Source organism: Xiphophorus maculatus, chromosome 12 (genome assembly GCF_002775205.1).
Source record: "Xiphophorus maculatus strain JP 163 A chromosome 12, X_maculatus-5.0-male, whole genome shotgun sequence".
In the NCBI taxonomy this organism is placed as follows: domain Eukaryota; kingdom Metazoa; phylum Chordata; class Actinopteri; order Cyprinodontiformes; family Poeciliidae; genus Xiphophorus; species Xiphophorus maculatus.
Window position 1 is genome coordinate 4,070,947 of NC_036454.1, and position 21,935 is coordinate 4,092,881.

Consider the following 21,935-nt stretch of genomic DNA (forward strand, 5'->3'; position numbering starts at 1 on the left):
ACCTGTTAAATCACCAGGCAACGGTATGTAGGAAAATGCCATTTGAAATTTTTATAAATTTCTTAGTTTTGCCTCAAAATGAACTTTTGATGTTACAAAAATACCAATCTTTGCTTTATAAAACCCATAAAACATTGCTCATCATTTCTCTTCAGTCCAATCCGATGGTCAAATTTCTTAATTCAATTCAGTTGATTTATAAAACGCTAATTTACAAGACCGTTTACAAAAAAAGTCATTTCCATTCTACTTATCAAACAACGTAGCGATTTAAATGTATTAAAGTCAGTAAAAAAAACAAAACGTTAAGTTAACCGAGTTAAAAAATGCAGAATGCATCATGTCATTGACTCGTCATTGACTTGTTTATACGCTTCTCCCTCTTCAAATTACTTTAACCCTACAATGACTGAATTTATCCGTATTTTCAGGGGAACCAACATGTACATTTGCTGCTTTCTTTCTTTGTTTCTTTCTTTCTTAGACTAGGATCACCACAAAATGAATAATCTCGCTGATTGAACTCTGGAATGAATGAAATCTGCTTAAAGCTGCGGCACGTAACTTAAAAAAAAAAAAGAAAATATTTTAGATATGTATTAAAACTTTCACTGTCCTAACAAAAGACAGATAATCTCTGAAAAAAATAATAAATCTCCTCCTGTGTTCTGCAGAACAAATAACCAATCAGAGCCAGCATTAATCAGCACTCACGAAAGATTGTTTATTTTGATGCAGCCTGCGTTTGACTTTGAATGAATGCATCCTTTATTACTTGTCATTATTTGATATAGGCAGATTTATTTGACTAATAATTTATGGAACTGAGAGCCTTACTGTTAAATATTATTTTACTGACTGGAGGTTTTTTCAGTTGCCCTTTTGATTGAATAGCTGCTGTATTGTGCCTGCATGAATTTAGCATTTTTTTTTATGCCTAAGTTAGGTAAATTTATTGCCAGATAATTTCTTAATTTTGTCAGATGGTAGCATTTACATCTAAAACAAAAAATTAACAGTCAATCCAGGTGATCGGTAAAGATTGGTCTCATTGGTGATCGGTATCGGAATCGGCAGCAGAAAACTTGATCGGAGCATCCCTAACGGTAAGTTGTTTCTCCACCAATAGCTCATTTAGGATTTTAACTTAAAAGACTCATTCTGTCGCGGCCTTCTTTGTTCCAAAAACCAAAATTTCCAGGTTGTGGGTGGTAACAGGTGGTTTATTTGCTTGCACTTCTGACTCGATTGTGTTATCATAAATGGCCACAGCACGTTCAGCTTTAAAAGCTCTGGTTCTGTTAAGTTTTGGTGGCTCTTGCAGCTTTAAGAGTCTGGATTTTGTTTTGTTTTATTTCTCCTTTGGCTGAAAACGGGATTTTCTTCACAAGTCTGTCCTTGAAGTCGTCATCCAGACTGACACCAAAAACCTTAGCCAGGAGAGAAGAATGGATGAAGAAGGATCTGGACTTGTCGTTGATCAGCACGTCCAGCTCAGACTGCTCCTTTCCCGCTTCTATGATCCCTACAATCTGCATGGTGACACTCTGGACAGCAGCAGCTTTCATCTGGACACAAACAGGGAAACAGGATCATAATGAATTAATACACATGTAACCAAACACTTGAATTATCTGAATAAAATTAGTTGACATGTTTAGATTCCCGAATGATCTTTATAATATTCTGTAACCTACAAAGCATCGTTTTTATTCAGTTCCAATGAATCCGTGTGAGATTTCCCCCCCTCATAATGTTGTTATTCTCATGTAACAAAAGGGCAGTCGCTTCAGGCACCCATCTACCCAGGTCTTATGTTGTTTAAAGTATATTCATTCATTCATTAGTCGTTCATCTTGAATGTGGAAAAAGTAAATAAAGATGCATAATTTTAATTCCGCTTCACATTTATACGTTCTCTGTCACACAGAGACGCAACGTTCTGCACTCTGGATTTCCTGCAGCCTGAATAATAACCGGTACCTTATGAATTCTGGTGAAGTCGGTGGAGCTCAGAGACACCATTTTATTGTAAAGGTTTGTCCGCAGGTTGGTCACTCTGACCACATCTCCCACTGACATTCCTCTCAGCTGTTCTTTGCACCACAGCTTGATCCATATGGAACCGGTTTCATCTTCAAGTTGGAACTCGTGTGCATTTGCTTTGGTACCAAGTTTCTGGCATTTAATCTGAGGACCAAAAAAAAGTGATTATAAACCAATCCTTGAAACGATCGAATGTTTTCAGTGCGGCATAATAAAACACAGAGAGCCACAAATCTCTTGCTGTGAATCTGCTATCAGCAGTAATCACTTACCTCAATCACAGTTCCTTTAACACTCGCTGCTGTTTTCTCCTTAAAGGATTGGATCTTCTCGATGGGAAACAATGGACTCTGCAGCTCCAGAGTCTTGGGAACTTTAATGCCGTTGGTCTTTGAGATTCTGCTCTGGTTGGTCACCTTCATCACCATCTCACCATACACTACATCCACTTCCACATTAATGAAAAGGTAAAGTTGTCCCTTTTCAACTTCATTAAATAGTTCTTCTCCATATACCATGACTTTAATGCAATCGGTCTCGTCAGCGACTGCCAGATGGAAGAACTTCTTCTCCTGCTTCTTTTTGGTTTCATACGTACACAGAGCACATTTCTGCATAACCTTTCCAGCTACAAGTTTTCCATTGGTGTCTCCACTTTCCTTCAGCAGCTTGATGCTCTGTCTCTGGAAACAGGTTCAGAGAAATGATAGAAAGTCACAAAGCAAATTCCAACACGGGAACAAAATGGAATATTTCTAATAAAACCTAAGTGTCCAACTCACCCAATCAGGAACCTTCTGAAAAAAGAACAGACAATTATTGGTTAGACATATTTTCTACTTGGCTTTCATTTTCTGCAGTAAATTTATATCTAAAATATAGATGCAATGTCACTTTACAAAGTCATACAGTGCTCTGGAACACAGTATATCAAATGCCCTCCGTAGCTCAAAAAAACATACATTTTCGCCAGGTGATGGAGAACAGAGCTGCATGGATGCTTTTTATTTTTGCTTTGGCAATGTCCCTGCGACGTTGCCTAAGAAAATTGCAGTTTGCATAGGTCAGTTTAGGAAGGATTCCTCTGAAACCTACCAGCAGAACATGTCAGGATTTATGTAAAGACTGGGACTAAAAGGAGGTTCTGCTCCCACTGTTCATCTCTAATCCGCAGATGATGGCCATGTAAGAACATAATGATGTCGAGTGTTTTGTTTAGGTGTTTGGCACGAACATGATTTGTCAATTAGCAAAAGCTAACGCTGAATGCTAGCCTATGGTAGTCCTGTAACTCAGGTTACGTTACAATATCTACACGTTTACTGTCAGAGCTGGAAGTGACAGTCTGCATTGAGAAGTCTACAAGTTGTGAAAACATGTCTGACACTCGGATATTGTCTGAATTTTTTTATTTTATTTTTTACATGCCATGCAAACCTCCTATTACAGAACCCCTTTGGTAAATTATATACATTTTTATACAACTCAAGCTGACAAACTCACCAAGTTCATCTTACATTTTCTTGGGAAAATCAGTTTAGTCATATGATTGTAACTAGTCAACAAGCTCTATAAAAAGTCATTGCAGAGCAAAGACTAGTTGGCGCAACCTCTACTGTTGGTTACTGTGATAGTTACCTTCTCAGACTGAGAACTTCCTGGATCGTCTGTAGAAGAAGAAGAAGAGTCAGGGAGTTTCTGAATAAACAGACTTTGACTTGATTCTGTCTGTGAAGTTGATTCATTAAACTCACCAGCTCGAGTTTCATCACCTGAAGAATCTGAATCAGATTCAAACCCTGTTAAACATGAAGAGCAGCGGATCATCAGCAGGTCAGATTAATGATATCAGGAGAGACCTCATAAAACAATACAACCGTGTTGAGTGATTCTGATAGTGTGTAGAAGTTATTTACTCATTATCACAAGTCTATTTACATAACATGTCAGAAAAACCCAGTTTGAAGACACGGGAGTAAAAACTCACCAGTTTTAACATCATCATCATCATCATCACTCTCAGTCTTCTTCTTTAACTCTGTTAAACACAGAGAGGCGGATCAACATGAGTTAATCCGGTTCTGATCCGTAAGCCGACCCAGAACTGAGATGAATCTAGCTGCAGGTTTTTCACCAGCAGCAAAGCACATTTTGAGAAATGAATCACAGTGATTAAACTTCACTTTCTACCCAGCAGCGGGGGGTCTAAGATCAACAGGAAATGTTCATTGTTCTTAAAGGAGCAATTTTAAACCCATTTAAAGGGACAGTTCAGGTTTTTCACCAACCGGATGGAGACTCCTGCTGCTCCTCTGACTCAGGTCCAGGTTTCCTCCTCTTTCCTGTAAATCAGTTTAGACAGTCAAAGCTCTGCAGGAAAAAAAAGAAGCTGCTCAAACCTTAACAAAAACCTCAACCTTAGCAAAATTGAATTCATTACATGCTAGATTTCTCTGTAACTTTGTTCTTACCTGTGTGATTAGATGCGGTTTGTCCATCAGGTTCCATATTGACGTAAATTTCCTCCATCGCTTTAGACTCTGTGCTGGCTTTAAACATTGACTATAAAATCCACTGCAGTAGTGGAACTAAGTGGGAAAAAAACTGTGGAAAAGAGATGAGCTGGGTAGTACTCTCTAAAACTCAGTCACCATATCTTCTAAAACAGCCATGAGGCAGATCAACAGTTTGACAAACAGTTTGCTTTGTGAAGCACCGCCTCGCTGGGAGGGAATCAAAAGGCTAACATGCCAATCAGGTGCAAGTTGGGCGGGTTAAAGTAAGAGAAACCCGATACTCCATTCAGAGCACGATGAAGACCAGCGAGCAAAATATCAGAGTTCAGGAGATACAAGATAGAAAATTTGACTGAATCAAGACATTGCCCAGAGGTTCAGACTGGGAAGCTAACTGGCACATTGTTAGCTAAGTATGTGGAGCAGAAAAATAGGTCGTATTTACTTTAATTTATGCAAACCAATTGCCTCAAAAAGATTCAATTACTGCAACATATAAAAGAAAGTGTAGTTACACCGTGTGATTTTGGCAAACAATATTCTTAAACTCATCCAAAATATTATTCTCCGTAAAACTTCTTTTATTTTCTGCTTACAGCAGCAGCAGCAATATATTTTCTACATAGATTAAAGATTCACGGTCTCATTATTTGACAGGGTTGTTCTGTTTAAAACCTTTTAGTTTGCTTGAGCAGAAATGGTGTAGTGTCTGGACATGTTAAAATGTTCAACTTTTACCACCCAAAATCCTCACTTCTTTCAAATAGTTCACTTTTTATTTTATTTTAGTTGTTACATGGACTCAACTTAAATAGATTAACTTATAAAGCTTTTTTTTATATCCGAATGTTCCTGCCACTTGTTTAAGATGAGTACATACAACAAGTCGATGATAATTAAGTGATGTTCGCTTGAACTTTTTTTTTAAGTCTAATGTTTTATTTTGCAGTGAGGAAGGCCGGGGTCTAGCTTTAGCAAATGGCTGAAGGCGTCTGATCCGCTTCAAACTCAGTACCTGTTTACTCCAAGGCAAAACTTTGGTAAGGTTAAATTTAGTGGCTAAAGAAAGTCAGACGGTTTATTCTCCAATGTGAGAAATCCCTTGAGCTAGTCAGGTTTCTTGTTTGATCAGATCTTGTTAGTCAGTATGATTACTAATTAACGGTTGATTCTTTTGTGTCTAGATGCAATGTAATCATTCAATTCACAATTGAAGTTTTATTATCGGGATGCAGCAGATAAAATATTTCATAGTATATTTCACTGATTCCTTTCATACAGTCTAAACTCCCTGAAAAAAAAGACCTTTCAGAGAAATATAATTTTGAGTATAATGATATTTTACTTAATCTGACTGATATGATCTTCTTTAGCGCATACTGATGCTTCGCATTGATCATTTATAAGCTTATCAATTACAAGAGATGTACGGTCTGTTAGTGAACAGACAGCATCAAGGAACAAAAGCTGCAGATCATTTTTAAGGTAACAAAACAATTCACCAATTTTGTGAGCAACTCTTGGAGCATGGTTGTGTAGTGAGTATGTTTAATTTTAATTTTTAGGTAAAGTGTACCAATAGCAAACTTAGTCAATGTTATTATAAGTTATTATAAGCTAGTTGTCAGAAGATGTAAGTAAGTCTCGGTGAGAGGGAGTATTTAAGAAAAAACACAAATTCACTGATTGAATTGTTGGCTGATAGCCGGCATATATTTGAATTTGTGCAACAAACACGAAAAGAAAAAAACTATATGATAAATATTTACACATTCAATAAATCAATAGAAATCCAAGGGAACCTCACCGTGGCCTGATTAGTCCCTGTCAGATATTGTTCAGAAGTACGTGTACAGATGAGGAACTTTTACTAACATGTTTCACACTAGCAAGTGTTACAGAAAAAAAAAAGAGTTTCAAATGTATTTAAATCAAGATTTACTCTTTTGGAGAAAACATGAAGCAGTGGGAAGATCAGCGTTGATTCAACAGCAAGAAAAAAACCTGAACAAAATCATTCACAATGATACCGGGCCAAATTCTGGAAAAGTCTGGACAAATTCTTTAACTGCGGAAAGATAAAAGTTAAATTTGAGTAGGCCTGTTTACTGTCTGTCACATATTCTTCAGAAGTACGGGTACAAATGAGGAACATTTACTGAAATGTTTCACACTAGCAAGTGTTACAGAAAAAGAAAATCTATAAGAGTTTAAAATTTAAGCGATGAAGGAAATCACAAACTCATAGTCAGCACCGACTAGTCGTGCTACCCTAAATAATATAGTAAAACAGTTAAACTGTAGGTTTTCTTTAGAGGTATGTGTTTATTATTGCGCCTGGACGCACACACCCCCACACGCCGACACACATACACAGATGGCATGGATAAATCTAAACTTATCTAGGAAAGGTGACAATCTATGTATTAATCTTGATACTGATGATCACTTATTATTTTTTGTGCTCTAATTGTACTGTGTTTTTTAATTTGCTCACAAGTGGTCACATGTGCCACTGGCACACAGATGGAGTGCTGCAGATCCTGAGAGCTGATAGCTGATAGTCAACCAGTATGGTGATCAGAGGTCATCATCCTGAGGGGCTTTTAACCCACCTCACACTTCTGTTTAAAACCAGAGGTAACTACAACAACGCCTCACACAGATGACAGGTGAGGCCTGTCCGGTATTATGTCACAAACTCATAGTCAGCACGAGAGAGCCGGACAGCTGGCAGGAACCCTTTTCCCGCGCAGATTCCGAGCTGATAATCGATGACGGTTTGAAAATCTGTTTTCCGGAGATATAGAGTTTCCTTGCAGGCCATCTGTGATGACCCTCAGGTCAAGAGAATCCCCCAGCACGAGAGAGCCGGACACACACGCACAAACACCAAATGGCTTAGTGAGAAAAACCGGAGGTAACTACAACATTCTATTTAAATATACTATATTGTATATTATTCTAGATTATCTAACACTTATTGTTTTTTCATACTTTAATTGTATTATTCTTAAAACTCAATGTTTTTTCATACTTGTACTATTTTTAAAACACATAGCGGGAATAACAGATGGCGTAACAGATGGAGTGGGGGATAGGTGGGAAGGGGGGGGGGGGATGGGGGGGGGGGGGGGGGGGATTAATAGCAATCAATTAATTAGGGTCTTTAATTACTCATCCATCAAACTCCGATTAAATTTTGACAGAAGGGTGCCTATAGAGTCTCTCTTACAGAAGTGTTTTATTTGCTAATTAAATATTTAGTTTGAAACTGTGACATTTATAATTGACTCTGAAAAAATCATCCTTTTTTTCTATGACGACCTAATTAACCCGTATTATTGCTAATTTTACTAAAGGGATCACATTTAAAAGGATAAGAATAAAGGTTTTAGAGTGGCCTAGTCAAAGTTTCTGTTTCAATCAAATTGAGATGGTGTGTTCTGATTCTGTTAAAACACTTTTAAAAAAAACTCCAATGTGGAGGAATTAAAGAAAGAGAATCAACCAAAATTTAATTACCCGTAAAAGAAATGTAAATACTCAGAACTCAAAATGTAAATACGCAAAACTTTGTCAATAAAACGTTAATGTTGAAAAAATACAATTTCACAATTGCAGTGTTTCCATTAAATAAAAATCACAATTAAAATCACACATGAGGAAGCTTGTTACTGTGACATTAAAAAAATGCCATGGCATCATCCTCCTACCACTTCCTGTCTCCTTCTTCTTCGTGGTTTCAGCCAGTAGTTACATCCAGTTGTTGATCATGTGACTCATGTGATGTGGAAAAACTTTTTCCTTTGCAGTTTTGTGAGATCAACCTAGTTTGATGTGGCCAGGGGAAAAAAAAACACCCCATCTTTGGACCAAAACATGTTATTTAAAAGATTTTTTTTTTTTCGAAATTGCCATGTTTTCTTTAAAGCTGCAGTATGTAACCTTTCTAAAAATGGCCTCTTTTACATATTTGTTAAAACTGTCACCAAGTTGACAGTTTAATATGAGACAGATAATCTGTGAAAAGATTGATCTCTTCCACCGTCTGTGATGCACTGCTCCCAATCAAAAACAGCCAATCAGAGCCAGGAGGCGGAGCTTAATGCAGTCAGTCAACCTGATGTAATCGCTGCTAAATATGCAAATGGTGGCGAAACAACTCTCCGTTACAGGAAAACATTCACAACAGCCTATGTTAGCTGCAGCGTAGAAAGAGTAAGGGCGGTGATTGACAGCGCTAAGACCCGCCTCCTGGCTCTCATTGGTTGTTTCTAGTTAGCTCTGGGGGAAGGTGGAGGAGCTCAAGTTTTTTTTTTCCAGATATTATACTGTCAAAACATGGCAACAGTTTCAAGAAGCATGTAAAAAATATATTTTTTATAACAGTTACATACTGCAGCTTTAAGCTAATTTATTTTACAATTGTCAATTATATGGTAGATTACCAGTGATGAATGTTTTACCACCAGCTTTGGCACAACCAGTGTGGTTAAACACTTTGCTTTCAGATGAACATATATTGCAATTATATTTTATTGCAATATAAATATTGCAACATTAATTCAGTTAAACTGAAATGAAAACATTTTTTCTGTCGCTTTCTTGTTGAATTTCTTCTTTTCCGTCCTGTTTGTTGTTGGGATTATTTTCAGAAACTGTTCCGTCTTTCTGCGCTGTGACTCCGTCGCCCTCAAACTTCTCTCTGCTAACTTTGAACACCGGCTGAGGTGGTGTTTGCTCAGAGACTGAGGCGTCTCTTGGCGCTCTCGCCCTGAAACAGGGACAGATGCCCTGCAGAAGCGCCGCCTGTGAATCAAAGCTGAGCTGTCCAGCTCATATGGACGGAGAGCAAGCGCTGCGCTCTGGCCTCTTTTTTTTTTTTTTTTCCACCGGCTTCATTTGGAGCTCTTTCATTCCTGAATCAAAGCTTTTCTGCCTGGTAGTGAGAAGAAGCATCTAAATCAGGCCTGTAACAATCTCTGCCTTTTATTTATGAGCTTGTCTAACCCAAGTAGCGGCATGAAGAGGCCTGGCTGTGTTTCCCTCCCATGGGGAAAAGCAGAATGGTGGATTTGGAGTTACTGTTCTCTCTCGTTCATTGATCTTCTGGTTCCTATGGATTTTTATCATTGATGTTTCCATTTCAAACGCACCCTCAGGGCGCTGGATTGTCTGCGGAGAATCCATAGGCAGCTGTTAAATCCACACCGTGTCATCACTACACACTAGTGATATCGATACTGAATAGAAAAGTGACTTGATTGAAATTCAACAGAAGTGGCGGCGTGAAACCCAGATGTGTGGTTTTGCATTTCCAGCCACATTGTGACAGAAGCGATGAAGTATTTCTGTCTGGGACTCGTTATGAACATGCTGGAGGGAAGTCTGGAGTGATCGGTGCGACCGTTTGTGGACATCTGTCCCCCACCAAGCAGCTGCTTCCAGCAGCTGGTCCAGTTTTAACTGTGGCCAGCAAGTCGATTCATCATCTGGACCAAACCGATGTTTCATGGAGAACAACCGACAGAACGCCGAGGTCAGCCATGTTTATTTACCTGTAAGTTATCAGCTGAGGGGAGATTTCTGGCTTCCCGTGTTATTTGTTGCTGAGCCTCAGAAAAGTTTTCACAGGGGAGCACAAGCTTTTTGATCCGTGGGCCAAAATTGTAGACTCAAAAATAAAAAGCAGCGAGCCAAAAAAACCAACCAAAAATCAAGCAAATAAATTATCCCGATATTTACTGTGGATCCAAAATTTGAAAGTTGTTTTTACGACGGTGTGTTGGGCCATTGCTGACGGAACAAAGGAGTAAATTGTCACCGAAAACTCAGAAATTTTGTGTTTCTAAAACACTGAAATTTTCTAGATAAAAGAAAAGTTTTTACATTTGAAATTCATACATTTTCAAGTCTTTTGTATAAATTTTCTGATATTAATTTAAACATTAGTTTGTTTGTTTTTTGTCTTGCAAATTTCTTTTTTTTCTGAAATTACTCTCAAAATTTACTATGTGGGCCATTTTTTCTACAATGGGTCTAATATAAGACAAATACTCAGTACTGTGCCAACATTCTTTCTAGTTTAAGACAAAAAACAAACTATGATTAAAAAATTTAAATATGACATTATTTTAACTAAATAGGACAAATCAGTCCTCAATTACAAAAATATACAACTTGAAAGAGTCATTTCCTTGTTTGGGAAAACAGTGCAAAATAAATTTTAATATCCTTCATGGAAATATTTGATTAATTGTGCAATGATCTGATTTTATTATAATTGATTCCATTTGCCCTTTAATTTGCTGCTGTTGAAAACAAATTCTGTTAAATACAAAACGCATTTATTATTGTTTAAACAAAACTCTTTTCCATGCAATTTTCTATAATATTTTCTTTAGTGATCACTTACAGCTTCAGGGTACAGCGCACGTTTTTTGGGGGATTCGAAAAATTTCCTTCAAAACTTTCATTTTGTTTGTTTTGTCGGTCAAAATATTTCCAGCAGGTCAAAAAATGAGCAGCTTTGCAGCAACACAACCAGAAGAATTGCACCAATTGGGAGCAATGTAAGCAGGTCAGTTCATTTGAGTCTCTGATTAATTCATATTTTTATTGATTATTTCAATCCTATGGTGCCATGACTTTAAAGAAACTGTTTAAGTTGGAAAACCTTTAAAATGTGGCAGAATTAAAATAACAACAGGGAGACAAAAGGCTAATTGCTATCACAAACACTTGATGGTGGTTTTAGAAACAAACTTATGTTTCAATGTTCCTTCAAAACAAAATAATGATTTGAAACCTGCATTGTTTTTTTGTTTTATTAAATTTGAAAAACATCTAAATGTAACACAAAAAAAAAGCAAAGTCAGAATAAATAAACAGAGGGGAAAATAATTTTTCACAGCACTGATTTCAACCACTTCTTTATTTTATGTGTTTTAAGTTTGTAATTCCAGTCAGCTGCTGCTCAGACACATACATGCATGCTTTTGTCTGCAAGAGTTTCTAGGTCTTTTGTATAAAATGCCAAGAGCGTCAGTTCGAACCAAAGATGATTATTTCCCCATTAAAGCCGTTGGGACGTAGAATTTGCATCGGCCTCCATTAGGCATCTGTGAAAGCTTTCATGGAGGATCTGCAAGGCTGAATCAGGACAGACCGTTAGTACGCTTCCTTCTGCTTTATTCCTCTGAGTGAAAATGCTGCGGTTTAGATCAGCAGCGTCACAGGAGCCGTTTCTCTATAAAAACCCAGCTGGAGCTTACAGTCGGTCGCCTGGGTGGATAACAATAATCCAGCTGTAAATGAGTCAAATGTTCACGTCTTTCTATTTATCTTAATTAATCACTGCATATGGTCTCCTGTTAATAACTGCAGCCTTTACACTTTCAGGTTCCACTACGTTCTCAATTTAAAATCGGTACATTTTCACAGCTTTACAGCATTTTATATCAAATCAGAAAATTATTAGGATATTCTGTAACTTTTTCAGAGGTCTGCTTTGAAAGTTATTCCTTGTTTTTCATCTGCAAATCACTTTGTTCAAGATATCCTTTAATGGTGGACATAAAATTATTTTCTGCTGCAAAACCCAGAATCTTACCACATATTTTTGGTCAAGTTTCTTGTGCATATATGTTAATAAACTTGAAATAAGACAAAACTAACTTACAAGTTACTTTTCTGCCTGATATAGAGGATTATTTTAAGTAAATAATTCCCTAATATTAATGAAAATGTATTAGTTCCACTGGCCGATTATTTAGCTTATAACAAGACATTTTTGTTATACGTTAATTTATCTGTCTATAAAACAAATACTTTTTCATCAATATTAAGGAATTATTTACTTTAAACAAGTCTCCATAGGCTGCTAAAAAGTTAGTTTTGTCTTATTTTAAGCATATTAAGATATTTGCACTTGAAATAAGACCAAAAATACTTGGTGAGGTTTTGTGTTTTTGCAGCGAATTAAAAGAAACTGGATTATAATCTCAGCATTGTTTACCAGATGCTTTCTGTCTTTATTAACCCGTAGCTACAAATGCAACTATTCAGTGTTAAAAAATTTCATACAGTATATGCGGATTAAACACCAGTTTTACATGAACGATATTGTTTTTTTTTATCATGGCTTTGGATAAGATATTATGAATAAACCACTGAGCAATTTATGCTTGTATTTATAGTTGTATTTATTGATAATAAAATGAGAAATGAGATTTCATCTACTACTTACTTTATCTATAATTCTTCCTAAAAAAAAAGGTGTATAGTATTTGTCCAATATCAATCATATAAATAAATCATAACAGAGTTTATGTGAGTGATTGAAAATGAAGTCAAACTACTAATATCAAGCAACTCTCAAAGTTTCTGTGAAGAAAATGCTCTGAGGTTATTTAGATAAACAATACGGTTCAGTCCAGCTAAATATTAGTGAAATCATGGAGAGAAGAAACAGGGACCAAGTGCACAACCATGAGGGATGAAGTATTTATGGACTATAGAGGAAATACACTTCGACATGGACTTGTTTGTCAGAGCTGCTTGGTATCATTTCTTTGTAAAAAAAAAAATAATAATAATAATAAAAAATAAAATAAAAAATAATGGTCCTTTCTTTCTTTTGTTTTCTGTTTACTGGACCACAGAGGATCCCAAAAAGTATTTAATGTCGGAGAAAACCCCAGGAAACTAAATGTTTATTTAAAACACCCGTCTGGTTGGTGTGTCTCTGTGTGTTTTGGTGCAAACCTTCAGTATGGAGCAAACAGCAAAGGAAAACCCACAACATTTTGTTCCTACCTGTGTTATTTTTGAGCAGCTGTGTTCTCTGCTTCAACCAGATTCAGCGTTAAACATAAAGATAAACATAAAGATAAACATTATGCAAAAAGTGGGAAAATAAATAAACGTTTCATTGCTGTGGTGCAATCTCACATGGACAACTTTTAGTATTTTCATCAAGTGGGGAAAAACATCATAAATTAAGAACAACATATCTTTCTTTTAAACCGAGTCACGTGTGGCGCTTCCAGTGGTTGCTATGGAAACGTGGTGAGACCAAGAAGCCGCTCTTTGCTGCAGTTTAACATCATTCATCCCTGGAGAATGATGGTTTACATTCTTCCTATCATTGCTTGTTGGATCTCAGATTGTTACTCAGTTTGGTGGCCAGTGAAGACAAACACATCCGTGTGTCACATCATACTCACCCCACTGAAACGGGAAGTAATGAAAAGGTTCCCTGACACTTTCATTTTACAATGTTTGTTTTCAATCGCTATGCTATTACTGATGTCCAACATGGCATTTCATTAAAGTGGGGAGGAGGAGAACAAATGTTTCTTTTTTACAGCTTTGGGAGCGTAGCAGTAAGTTTCTGGAGCAACAGAAGGATTTTTCCTTTCGATATTATTGTTCATTTGGAACAGCACTGCACCCATCTCTGTTTTGTTTGGATTTTTGCGTACTGACCTTGGACTGTATCGAATTGCTGACTTTATGCTACAGTATTGGGCATACAGTCCTCTATTCTTGTTTCTTAATGCATGAAAAGTTTTAGTTAAATCTGCCTCCACTCTATGGTTTGAATTCACCGACTTCAGCAGCAACTGTGTAACACTGCAATGCTGCAGCAAGGTCTCTATAACTCTGTTTTTAATGTTTCTACACATTAAAGTGTCAAATAAACACCACATATTTTAAAAGTAAAATATTTCAAAGAGGCAATATTATGTATTTTCTACATAAAATGACACAATCAAGTAACTGCTACTTTCAGTGTTTATAAAAATACTATTGCATAAATTTAATGCCTTGAAATTGGGCCTCTGTCTCTTTAAGAACTCCTGCTCTTTCTGAAACAAAGTCATCCTCTATTAACCCTTTAGCATTTTTACCAACGTTTCACTGCACAGTTCTACCAGGTCTTTGCTAATTGCTGCTGGCTAGTCTGAAGGAGCTGAGTTGGGGAGTCTTATAAACCCGGGAGCTTGGAAACTGCAGCTCAGAGGAGGAGCTGCGCCTTCAAGGCGGGGCTAGGTCCACCCAGGCGGTTAACAGTTGCCATGGAGATCAAAGGATTTCTCAAACATGCATGAAAGAACTGAGGAAACACCACAGGTTGGTTTTTGATGAGAGAATAACTTTATAACATGACGGAAAGCTCAAAAAAAGTCTATTTTACATAACGCTGCCCCTTTAAGTGAAAACTCCATCAATGTAAGTGTTACAGCTGCAATGACATTATAGTGAAACCCAACAAAAGCCCAAGCATGAATTGAGCGCCTCAGCCGTGATTCAAAGGGACGTCGGCTTAATTTACTCGACTAATTAATGTTTCTGTAAAAGCTGCTGAGTCAGCAGCTCAGAGGATTTTCCCCGAGCCCCAGAGGAAGACATGGCTGGATGTTTATGGAGACTGCTAATCGTTTTAGCTGGGAGTGACATTCAGATTAGCTGAACTGCAGCGCGATGCAGCTTCATGCATTTTTACTGGAGCCTGAAGCTGTGAAAGTGAAAGTGACTGCACTCTCAGCCGTTTCTGACTCCATTTGGAAAGAGACCTCGAAGAGAGATTCTGCAGCTCTGACTGAGGCTTTTACGCTGAAAATAATCTGACAATAATGTTACTGTGAACCTCATGATGCCCCCAACCAGCCATCCAGCCATGGAGACTGGACTGAAGGCAACAGCAGCCTTAGCAGAGATCTTTAGACTGATCTCCCTACTAGATTATAAACTAAATGTTTAGCTTCAACTAAATATTTAGCTTGCTAAATACACATAGCTTAAAACTGAGTATTTATCTTGCTAGCTAAATATTTAATTTGGAGCCAAATATTTGGTTTGTAGGTAAATATGTAGCTTGCTAACTAAATATTTAGCATCAGTTAAATATTGAGCTTGCTAATTAATTAGTTTCCAGCTAAATATTTAGTTTGGTAACTAAATATTTGGTTTGCAGCAGACAGGTCTGCCTTCCCTCCCATACAAACTCTGGCTCTTTTGCTGGTTTACCTTTCTTTGACCACCGTTAATAGATACTCACCATTATTGGTCAGAAGGATCACAGTGTTTACTGCCAGGCAAACATTTAACTGAATCAGTAGGAAGACATATTTTCTTTCTTCAAATCAAGACGTGAGAGAGCGGCGAGAAGTTCAATCTGCCTTCCTGAAGCGGATCCTAAACATTTAGCTCAAATTGACGCTTGTCTTTATTAAGGCCTGAGCTCTAACTCTGAGAAAATTGGTAATAGTGTCCAAACGTATCGAAAACATTTCAGCTGACGGCCGTTTCAAGGTAACGATAAAATGAAATAGATTTTTTTCCGCTGGCAAAAGGCAGAAATAAATAAAGCTTATTGTAGTAAAAATGGAAAGATGAGCAGACTGTGCTCAGTCACAGATTGGACCAACCTGCCGCTTTATTGCTCGTCTGGCTTCTGCCGCTTGTATCCAGGATCTGATTTTCAACCCAACGGATCGGAGCGGAACCATCATAGCGGCTGGAACCCAGATCCATCAACCAAACACCAAAACAGAAACTCCTGCGCTTCCGGCAGAGACTCACCATCAGGACGAGGAGGGAAAATCAAATGTTTCTTATGGCGCTTCAGGGTTAGCAGGTTCTGCACTCACTGCTGCAAATAATGTGTTGCTCCGCAAAAAGGGTTTTATATGTTCAGATCAAATTCAAAGCTATGATTCATTTTTTAGAACAAAAATGAATCATCTAACCTTCACAAAAGGAATAATATGTATATACTGTAAAGCATTTAGTTTGAAGCTAAAACAAACATTGAATTATTATGAAAAGCCTTGTAGCATTAGCACCCTCACTGCAAAAACACAAAATCTTTCCAACTATTTTTGTCTAGTTTCTAGTGCAAATATCTTAATACACATGAAATAAAATAAAACTAACTTACAAGTAACTTATTTTCAGCAAAAGGAGATTATTTTAAGTTAATAATTCCTTATATTGATTAAAATGTTCTAGTTCCACTGGCAGATTATTTATTTTGTAACTTGGGAAAACGTTTTATTAAAAGTTAGATAATCTGCCTAACATGGCTGGAATTATAAACTTAAAAAAAATCTCATATTTCTTGATGAAATTTTACTTTTAAGTTGGTTTTTGTCTTATTTCAAGTGTCCTAATATATTTGCTCTAGAAATAAGACCAAAAATAATTGGAAAGGTTTTGTGTTTTTGCAGCGCTTCACCTCTCTCTTATTGCAGATAGAAATAATAAAAACGCCGCTGTGGATGAACTAATTAGCAACACAATATGCTGTATTGTAACTAGTTTGTCTGTTTAAATGTCCAATACACATTATGAATGTTTTTTTTTAAAAGCGATCTGACTCAGTTGCACTTTTTTTTATTTTAGTGTCATTTTTAAAACTGCACACTATTTGTTCCCATACTGTAAATTTTAATTGACTGTACAACATGTTATCACTTATACACTGCAAAAACAAAATCTTACCAAATACTTTCAATCTAGTTTATAGTGCAAATATCTTAGTAAACTTGAAATATGACAAAACTAACTCACAATTAACTTTTCTGAAAGATGCAGGAGCTTATTTTAACTCAATAATTTCTTAATATTGATGAAAACTTTTTAGTTATAAGGTAAATAATCTGCTACAACAAGACATTTTCCTTTAAGTTAGTTTTTTCTTATTTCAAGAGTATCAACAAAGTTCAATTTAAAATTAGACCCAAAACATTTCATAAGATTTTTTTGTTTTTGCGTTTTTGTCTGTGTGGATCTATTTGCTTGACTTGATTTGAATTTTCCCAGCATCATAATCTGGATCCTGATTTCATTTAAAGAAAATATTGATTTATTTCTTTACATATGACAAACTTTATACAAAATCTCTATTTTTAGTGTCCAATAAAATAACCTGGGAGGAACTATGAAGGCATGTAGTGGCTGAGATGCTTCCTATCTCTTATATTTTGCATTTTAATAACATTACCCAACATTTTTTCTTACTTTTTCCTAAAACAAACAATGTCAAAGTAAATTCTGGATTTGTTCTGCTGACAGAGGGAGACGGGAAACGGCTGAACCTCATTACTTTTGTCTCAGTTCTGTGATGACAAATTCAACGTTCCTCCAGCCTGTGTTGTTCTGCAGAGGGCAGCAAGCCTGCAGGAAGTGTGAATTAAAGGATAATCTAACGTGGCAGCGCGCCACGCTTCCCTCTCTTCAGGGTGAAAAGGGAAGGAAATTATGTTCTTGCACCACAATAAGGCACATCTTTTCACTTATTAAACCTTTTTACGTTGATTTCCCCTCTTTCAGGTTACAAACTTTGAAGTCTGCTCACAGAAATCAGTCAGAGCTTAAAGTGAATCCTTTAATCATAAATCCAAAATCTGCTGCTTTTGGAGGAGATAAAAAGGTGACAAATATCGATGAGTCGGGGTTTTTAATGTGTCCTTTTTCCCTCAAATTTAAAGTAAAATGCATTTAAAGTGATGCTGGATGTTGAGAACTTTTTAGATCTGTTTTTAATTTAAGATTAATAAACTGGAAGTCACTACCACCTCATGATAAGACAATAACTCATTAAAATATTCACTTAAAGCCTAAAGATAATCTATAACTGTACTCATTTTTAAACATTTTAATTATTTTGATTCAGAAGTTTTAAACTCATTATTCTACATCTCTTGTTGATCTTTTTATTGTATTTGCTATTGATTTTAAACTTTTCATTTGAACCAACACCTAGAGTTTGATGTTATGAAATGGATACGACTGAAAAAATCCTGATTGAGTTCAAATACACAACAAAATAAAATATTATTTATTAGTAAATATTTTAATTGAAAATCAGTTTGCATTATGATTTAATGACATAATAAATTAATTGTATCTTGTGAATACATTATTGAACTATTTAATTTTATTATTTATTTCTGTCATGACAGATGTAGTTAATGACTTAATTATGTATTTTCTTCTTACTTAATTTTGTCTCTTTTAGCTTGATGAATATAAATAGGAGCCAATCAGTCAAATTTCAATAAGTTATTTTAACTTGCATTTTATAATAAAAATGACTAAAAACAGATTTTTATGTAAAAAAAGCATAGCTAAAACGTTATGATTAAAAAAATTCTGATCTTCCCTCCAACTTTCTGATGCCTCTCTACTGTCCCCTGGTTGAAAAACAGTGTCATGAAGCACCTCTTTCTGCTGAAACCTATTTAATTGAGGGGCTTCAGCATACAGGGAGTTGAGTACAGAAGCATGCCACACTTTTCAGCTTTTGTTTTCTTCTTTTTAAAAACTGCTTTATGTTGGTTTGTTGTGAGAAAGCTGCAAATGTCATGAATGCTTTTGCAGAGCATCATTTTTCTGGATGTGCTGTTGCATTTATTCCTGGTTTTAAAGTCCCTTAAAGCTGAGATTTCTCTGCTGAAGCCTCTTATTTGACATTTCCTCTCTCACCTCTGGCACCATGACACTGATATGTCTGAACTGTTCAACTGACTTTCTAATAATAATTCCTGGGGGTGATTTGTATCGTTCGCATCGATGTTAGCATCTCGTCCTAGCGCGGCTTCACAGAGCAGAGAGTGAGATTTCTCCGTCTCGCAGCTTTTTTTCTGCAGTTTTCCTGCTGAAAGTGTCAGAACAGATATCTTTCTGCTCTGCACAAAGGCAGCAAAATTGCTCACAATTCTCTTATGCTTTCTGGACCTGTTTGTGTGCAGAGCTGCAGCGTGGAGAGAGCAGGAGGCCGCAGCTCCTGCTGCTTCAGCTGCACTTTTCAGCAGCATCCAGGAGTCACTAAAAGCTCTTGTCACACAGTTTTGCTACGCAGTTCAACAAAAGCAGAAATTGCAATACTGTAAGTTCTTTGTTGCTTTATATCGTAAAGTTGGATACTTAGTTGGAGTTCCAAACTTTGCTGATTTTCCTTTTTTAATCTAAAAAAGCCCTGCTGTTTTGATCAAGCTGAGAAAAACTTTGACTATTATCCCGGAGTAAGTCATTTTGCTTTTAGCGCGAGGCAACACTTTGACAAAACGAGTTCAAACAACAGACAATCCTGGTCTTTGTTTGTTTGTAGTTGTTGACTGGAGCCGTTCTGGATCTTTGTGGCTGTTGGTGAAAGCATGGCGTCACTCTGCCCTGCTCAGGGCCCCATCTGCGCTCAGCCAGCGAGACCAACATGTGGGCAACCATCCAAGCTTACAGTTCGAAACAATTCCCCACAGAGTCAAAGGTAAAAAATAATAACAATACGAAAAGGCTTTATTTTACAGCTAAACCCAAACTTTCACAGAGACACAACAGAGTAGACTGATAAAACTTAATAAGAACACATGCAGTGTGGATTTGCAAGCCCTGGCTTTCTGCACTTAGCAGTGAACAGTAATCGCACCCTTTGTTAAAATAATTAATGGGCTTAACACAATTTTTTTGTTACTGGAAACCGTCCAGGATCGGAGGGAAACTTGAAAGCCTTCAGGATATTAAGGCTTTCAAGTTCCTCTAAGGAGGAACTTTGTTCTTAGAGAACAAAATGTTCCTTCTTTCTCCAAATTAAAATTATATAAAATATAATGCAAGAAGTCACAGCTGCAATTAAAGCTGGGAGATAAATCAGTTTTATTGATTTGTTAAATTTTCTGTTTGATGAAGATTCAATTTTTTGGAAAGTCTGGATTTTTTTTTTTTTCTCAGATTGTGTATTTATTATCTCGTTTTATCATCTGACTGAAATAAAAGAAACTTTTTGATAATGTTTTCTGTAACTTCAGTTTGAGAATAGAAAAGGCGAAAAACAATCAGAAATCGATTTTGGTATGGAAAAAATTTTAGATTTTGTATTTCAGTTTGGGTCTCAACTGTTTATGCAAACAGTCCAAGCGTTAAAAAAACATTCAATTTTCTGAAGTAAGTTGATGTTTTTTGGTGTCTGTGAGCCGTTACCAAGCAACCCGAGCCCAGCCCGTCACCATAGCAACCCAAGTTGAATTCCAGCCTGTTTGATCAGCTGGTTTGACTGCTGTATCCACCGTGCAATGGCTGCTGGAATAAACAAAATGCTTTGCTTTCTGAACAACCAGACACCACTTACTGGTTGTGCAGGAGGCTCTATAAATGCTTTTCAAATATGTACAGTTGTATAATTGCGCAACCATTTTCACATGTGAGTGTAAGCGTTGAGTTGGGGGCGTGGCCAGCACCAGCTTACTTGGATTTAAAGTGACAGAGGCCCTTAAACAACTCATTCTGTTATCTAAAAATGATTTTGTGCAAAGTCCAGTCCATAAAAGAATTGCCCAGCCCTTTCTAGTGTTACATTGGTTGGTAGCAGTTTTGTTTTTGATGACAGAGATGCAGAAAAGGAAAGTCAGAGAAATCATAAAAACAGGTTGGCTTGTTTTTCATCCTCAGAGAGTCAGTTGGACATCTGACCTCTCATACTGAAAGGTTTCTGTAAGAACTGACATTCTTTGAAAAGTGTCTTTTACAAACCCTGAAATTGGCAGTTCAGGCAATTGTGCAGTTTAGTTTCTGTCAAAAGGAGGAGTTCTTCCAGGTTTCTACCCAGATCTGCACTCTGCACTTGTGAAAGTCAGAAAGACTGAAAAAAATGAAATGTACAGCTTTAGTGGCAACCAGGTTAGAGACGTTACCGCCGGGAATAAGAGGTTATATAAGTAACACAACATGTCAGGTCAGCTGAGGTGAACAATAACAGTCACATTAGATACGTGTGCACATGTTAGTGCACAGCTGTGTTTAACTAAACATTTTATAAGCTCTTGCACAATTTAAATCCTTTAATAATTATGTTGCTTCTCACAAAGACTTAAAACTTTAAAAGTTGCATGCTATAAAGTGAAAGAGCAAGTGAAAATCTAACATTAAAGTTTTAAAAAGAAAAGAAGTTAAAACATATGTAACTGTTTGAGTCTCTTATGCCACACAGAGGGGAAGGTTTGAAATTGCAACAATAAAAATGGTCAGAGGGAAGGTTATTCATATTTCCAAACAAAATGACAAGTTTGGTTTAAATTCTTTTCACCAAGGACTAAAAGATTATTTAGTTGAAATCAACTCAATAAAAGCAATTTTATGTTTTTACTGAGTAAAGTCCATCAAAAACTGCAAAGGTTTTGATGCACTTTGCAGGATTTAATGCACCCCCATGGCAAAGGGTCAGTATCAATAGGTATGGTTAGCATAAACAACTTCCAGTACACGGTATCCACAAGTCTGAACCGGAAGTGACCTGCGCCATCTTGGTAGGCAAATGTAGCGCAAAGCATAGCGGATCCATGGCTTCCAGACCAACAAAAAGAAAAA

At 36.7% G+C, this 21,935-nt stretch overlaps 1 protein-coding gene across 1 annotated transcript; it reads right to left on the minus strand.

Moving 5' to 3' along the window:
* Positions 1 to 1,202: 1,202 nt before the first annotated feature.
* On the minus strand, positions 1,203 to 4,757 carry LOC111610300. The gene is made up of 9 exons (XM_023343588.1): positions 4,518 to 4,757; positions 4,335 to 4,388; positions 4,034 to 4,084; positions 3,801 to 3,845; positions 3,685 to 3,713; positions 2,829 to 2,843; positions 2,319 to 2,729; positions 1,984 to 2,190; positions 1,203 to 1,568 (listed from the first exon to the last, which is right to left on the minus strand). Exons 1-9 carry the CDS (start codon positions 4,603 to 4,605, stop codon positions 1,302 to 1,304), a joined length of 1,167 nt encoding a protein of 388 aa, XP_023199356.1. The 5' UTR covers positions 4,606 to 4,757; the 3' UTR covers positions 1,203 to 1,301.
* Positions 4,758 to 21,935: the final 17,178 nt, after the last annotated feature.

Coding starts and splice junctions, on each gene's coding strand:
- LOC111610300 (XM_023343588.1), bottom strand. CDS start 4,605: ATGTTTAAAGCCAGCACAGAGTCTAAAGCGATGGAGGAAATTTACGTC. Junction 4,085..4,334: donor GCAGCAGGAGTCTCCATCCG/GTTGGTGAAAAA, acceptor TGTGTTTAACAG/AGTTAAAGAAGAAGACTGAG. Junction 1,569..1,983: donor ACTTCACCAGAATTCATAAG/GTACCGGTTATT, acceptor GTTTGTGTCCAG/ATGAAAGCTGCTGCTGTCCA.